Source organism: Pan troglodytes, chromosome 1, assembly GCF_028858775.2.
Source record: "Pan troglodytes isolate AG18354 chromosome 1, NHGRI_mPanTro3-v2.0_pri, whole genome shotgun sequence".
In the NCBI taxonomy this organism is placed as follows: domain Eukaryota; kingdom Metazoa; phylum Chordata; class Mammalia; order Primates; family Hominidae; genus Pan; species Pan troglodytes.
The window spans coordinates 209,629,593-209,634,470 of record NC_072398.2 but is presented as its reverse complement, the minus strand read 5'-3'; the positions used below and the strand labels follow the sequence as shown (position 1 = coordinate 209,634,470).

Sequence of the window (4,878 nt, the reverse complement as noted above, 5' to 3'; positions counted from 1 at the left end):
CAGAAGCCCTTAAGTTTAATTAGATCCCATTTGTCAATTTTGGCTTTTGTTGCCATTGCTTTCGGTGTTTTAGACATGAAGTACTTGCCCATGCCTATGTCCTGAATGGTATTGCCTAGGTTTTCTTCTAGGCTTTTTATGGTTTTAGGTCTGACATTTAAGTCTTTAATCCATCTTGAATTAATTTTTGTATAAGGTGTAAGGAAAGGATCCAGTTTCAGCTTTCAACATATGGCTAGCCAGTTTTCCCAGCACCATTTATTAAATAGGGAATCCTTTCCCCATTTCTTGTTTTTGTCAGGTTTGTCAAAGATCAGATAGTTGTAGATGTGTGGCATTATTTCTGAGGGCTCTGTTCTCCTCCATTGGTCTATATCTCTGTTTTGGTACCAGTACCATGCTGTTTTGGTTACTGTAGCCTTGTAGTATAGTTTGAAGTCAGGTAGCGTGATGCCTCCAGCTTTGTTCTTTTGGCTTAGGATTGACATGGCAATGCGGGCTCTTTTTTGGTTCCATATGAACTTTAAAGTAGTTTTTTCCAATTCTGTGAAGAAAGTCATTGGTAGCTTGATGGGGATGGCATGGAATCTATAAATTACCTTGGGCAGTATGACCATTTTCCCGATAGTGATTCTTCCTACCCATGAGCGTGGAATGTTCTTCCATTTGTTTGTATCCTCTTTTATTTTGTTGAGCAGTGTTTTGTAGTTCTCCTTGAAGAGGTCCTTCACATCCCTTGTAAGTTGGATTCCTAGGTATTTTATTCTCTTTGAAGCAATTGTGAATGGGAGTTCACTCATGATTTGGCTCTCTGTTTGTCTGTTATTGGTGCATAAGAATGCTTGTGATTTTTGCACAAGAATTTTGTATCCTGAGGAGTCATTTTTAAAATAAATATATTGCAAATGAATTTTCCCAGTCAGTGAAAAGTCTGACTGAAAGCTGTCAACTGAAAAATCACACAATTTATAAATTTAGAAGGGAGATTTTATTTTTTATAAATGGTTACAGCCTGCAAGGTGGCCATTCCGACAGACAGGGAGGCATACCCTCTTGCTGAAACCTGAAAAGTACGTTTCCAGGGAGGGGAGGGGGGAACAGGGATTTATGTTGATGTGGTGGGCCACATATACATATTCAACAGGGAACAGGAGGAGCTCTGAATATTCATGAAGGGATCCTGCTGCATGCATGCTGAGTAAACATGCCTGTTACATGCAACCCATGTTCACTTTGGAGTGGAGACAACATTTAAATACATTATAATTAGGCCCTATGCTTCAAAAGGGGAAGCAGGGACACAAAGGCAGTCAAGTGCACAGCCTCTGTAAACTGTCCAGAACCAGTCCACAGCCAGTGCTCTCTTATCAAGGGAAAGTTACTGAAATCAGTCTCTTGTCCAATCAAAGCTATAGTTATGGCTTGTGTAGGGAGGGCTCAGTCAGTTTATGGTAATGGGTGAGCTGCAAGTGCTTCAGCATTGCTTATCTCAAGGCCAGTGCTTGTTTAGCCAGAGAAAAAAAGGAAGAAGAAAAAAACCTGCGGCAATTAGAACATAGTTTATTCTTTAAGTCGAGGGGCGCATGACTCCACCTTGCCTGGCGTGGCCTTAGGTCTCATTTATCATACCGTATCTTACTACTGCAAGGAGTCTGTTCTGTCAGTCTTAGGATCTCTATTTTAACAATAATGCTGGTCAGTTGTGTCTAAACCACAAAGGGAGAGAGTATAAGGAGAGGTGTCTGAGATTCCAAATACTGGGCAGGAACTCAGTATTTAAGACTTCTCTGGGGTCTCCTTGGCCAAGAAGCAGTCTGTCCAGTTGGTTGGGTGGCTTTGGATTTTAATTTTAGTTCTCAAAGCATTTAATTTGATGAAATTTTGCCATATTTTTTCTTTATTTTTAAAGGCTGTTATGTTCTATAAGAAATCTTTCTACTCAGGATAGTGAATGTATTCTCTTAATTTTATCTCTCTATGAGTTCCAGCGTTTTAGTTTTAATTTTTAAATTGATGACATCTAAAATTCTACTCCTAACCAAAACATTCCTGGGGGTGACCAAGGACAACTCCAAAAATCTTCCATAAATGGAAGTAAGACTTACTCCTTAAAGAACTTACTGGGATCCGGGCCTGCAGGGCACAGTGGCTTTAGTGCACCTCTGCTCTTAAGACTATTCAGAAATTGTCTTTGTGAACCCATCAGGCTGTTTCAAAATCAGCAATTTAGGGCTTGCTTGCAACATGCAGTTATGCAGCAGCTGTTTTGTGGATCTGGTGAGTGCCTGCATGCATAGTTCCCCGGGATTTTCTAAATTTGAATTCTCATGGTATTTCAAGTGGCTCAGTTGTCTCTTTCTTTTCTTTTCTTTTTTTCTTTTTCTTTTTTTTTTTTTTTGAGTCAGAGTCTTGCTCTGTCACCCAGGCTGGAGTGCAGTGGCGCGATCTCAGATCACTGCAAGCTCCGCCTCCCGGGTTCACGCCATTCTCCTGCCTCTGCCTCCCCAGTAGCTGGGACTACAGGCACCCGCCATCACGCCCGGCTACTTTTTTGTATTTTTAGTAGAGACGGGGTTTTACCGTGGTCTTCATCTGACCTCGTGATCCGCCCGCCTCGGTCTCCCAAAGTGTTGGGATTACAGGCGTGAGCCACCGCGCCCGGCCAGTTGTCTCTTTCTTTTGCCTACTGCCACACACGTACCACCAAATCCTGCACTCCAAGCTGCTTCTACACCCTGGACTCCCAACCTCCAGTTAGACAATCCACATCTTCCCACACCTGCCTCAGGCTCCATCAGGCTACTGTGCCTCCTGCAGCAACCAGGCCAGGGGGAATCTGGATTCCTATTACACTTCTGAGGAAGGTGGTCAGGGAGTGTGGAGGATGTGGGTGGGAGGGGGTGAGGTTGAGGGCAGGAGTACACTGTGGTCTTCTGTCTTCTACCTCATTGGCCCAGGTGCTGCTCTCCCTCCGGTTGTCTGCTTTCAGCCCTGCCTGGGAAATCAGGCCGGCGCCCTGATCTTCCTGACTCTCATTTTGTGAGGAACCTGAACGGATGAGCCATCGCTCTTGTCCCACACGTTCTGTCCAAAAGGTGCCCTCCTCTCTGCTTGCTCGGGGGCCTGCCCTCTGAGCTCTGGCACTCAGGCCGGGATGCCGCCCAGTACAGAGGCTCTGCAGCCCTGCAGGGGTCTGACTGTTCCACACCAGCAGGATAAAGGCCACAGGGCATGCTGTGGTGGAAAAGCATTCAGAGGTGTGGGCTGAAGGCCTCTCTTTCCACAGTCCCTTTGAAGACACCATGGAAGTAGGCACCCCCTTGACAGACAAGGTGGCCCAAGGCCTGGCTTCACATGCAGGCTCTTGGGTCCCAGCGGGTCCTCTCTGTGCCTGGTATAGCCAACTGTTTCACGCATCTTACCCGGTTTCCTCTCCTCCACAACCCAAGCTCCTCCTCGACCCCCTTGCTCAGCTGTCCTCAGGACAGCAAGATCCCCAGCCCTTGGAAAAGCCCATCTCTAGTGCTGGGGGAGGGAGTTGGGTTCAGGTGGTCTAACCACAGAAGAACAGAGAACCTGAGGCAGGAGGAAATCCCTTCCCTTGCTGGGTCTCTTGGCACAGCCCATCCAGGGGTCTGGGTCAGGGTCCAGGTATACTCTACCCTCCTTGAGGACCTGGGTTTTCAGGCCCCCGAGGATGGTCAATGTGGAGTCTTTCCCACTGTTCATCTGGGAACTGAAGGAATATCCCATGGGGCCCTCTCTTACTCATTAGAGACACCCAGAAAATACTCCATCCAGCAGAAACTGGGTGCAGTGTACCAGACCACTATAATTATAACTGCAGGGTGTGGAGGTCAGATACGTTTTGTGGCTATTTTCTCTCTGTCTGTGGCTTGCTTGCCTTTTTGCTTTCTTAGTGGTATCTTTTGATGAGAAGGTGTGGCTAATGTTGATGAAGTCTCATTTATCATGTCTTTCTTATATATGTATTTTTTCTGTGTCCTGCTTGTTGGTAGGCTAATCTTTGCCTGCCAACAAGTCACAAAGTATCCTTGAAATGCTTTATATCTTTAACTTTTAAGTTTTGGTGTGTAATGCGGCTGAAATTACTTTTGTGTGTAGTGTGAGGGAGAATAACATTGTTGGTCTCCCCACATCCATATAGAAGTTCATTAATTGAAATGATTTATTTTCTTTTATTGAACTGCTTTTATTGAAAACCCATTTATTGACCGTATAGCTGTGGATCAATTTCAGGTCTTCTAACTCAGGCTGTTTATCCGTTTGTCACTCCTGATGCCTTGTGTCTAATAGCTTATAGTAAACCTTAAAGTCAGATAGTACAAGTCCTTGTTCTTTTCCACACATTGCAATAAATTTTGAAATAGATAATAACTCATGAAACCATCACACACATCAGGATATGCTGTCACTTCATCCCTTTCTGATATGGTTTGGCCGTGCCCTCACCCAAATCTCAACTTGAATTGTATCTCCCAGAATTCCCATGTGTTGTGGGAGGGACTTAGGAGGAGGTAATTGAATCATGGGGGCGGGTCTTTCCTGTGCTATTCTCCTGATAGCGAGTAAGTCTCACTATCTGCTGGGTTTCTCAGGGGTTTCTGCTTTGGCTTCTTCCTCATTTTCTCTTGCTGCTGCCTTGTAAGAAGTGCCTTTTGCCTCCCGCCATGATTCTGAGGCCTCCCCAGTCATATGGAAATGTAAGTCCAATTAAACCTCTTTTTGGTCCTGGACTCTGTGATGTATTTGTCAGCAGCATGAAAACGGACTAATACACTCTCATTTCTGAGTGGGACACATGCTGTCACTCACATATGCTGGTTGCTGACTTGTGACGGAAGATTCTCTATTGTA

General features: G+C 45.0%; 1 protein-coding gene across 1 annotated transcript; it reads right to left on the bottom strand.

Annotated features, from left to right (window-relative positions):
• Nucleotides 1–2,437: 2,437 nt before the first annotated feature.
• LOC129136541 (FAM231A/C-like protein) lies at nt 2,438–3,304 on the bottom strand. Its single transcript, XM_054663430.2, has one exon. It carries the CDS (start codon nt 3,302–3,304, stop codon nt 2,795–2,797), a length of 510 nt encoding a protein of 169 aa, XP_054519405.1. The 3' UTR covers nt 2,438–2,794.
• Between the last annotated feature and the right edge of the window lie 1,574 nt (nt 3,305–4,878).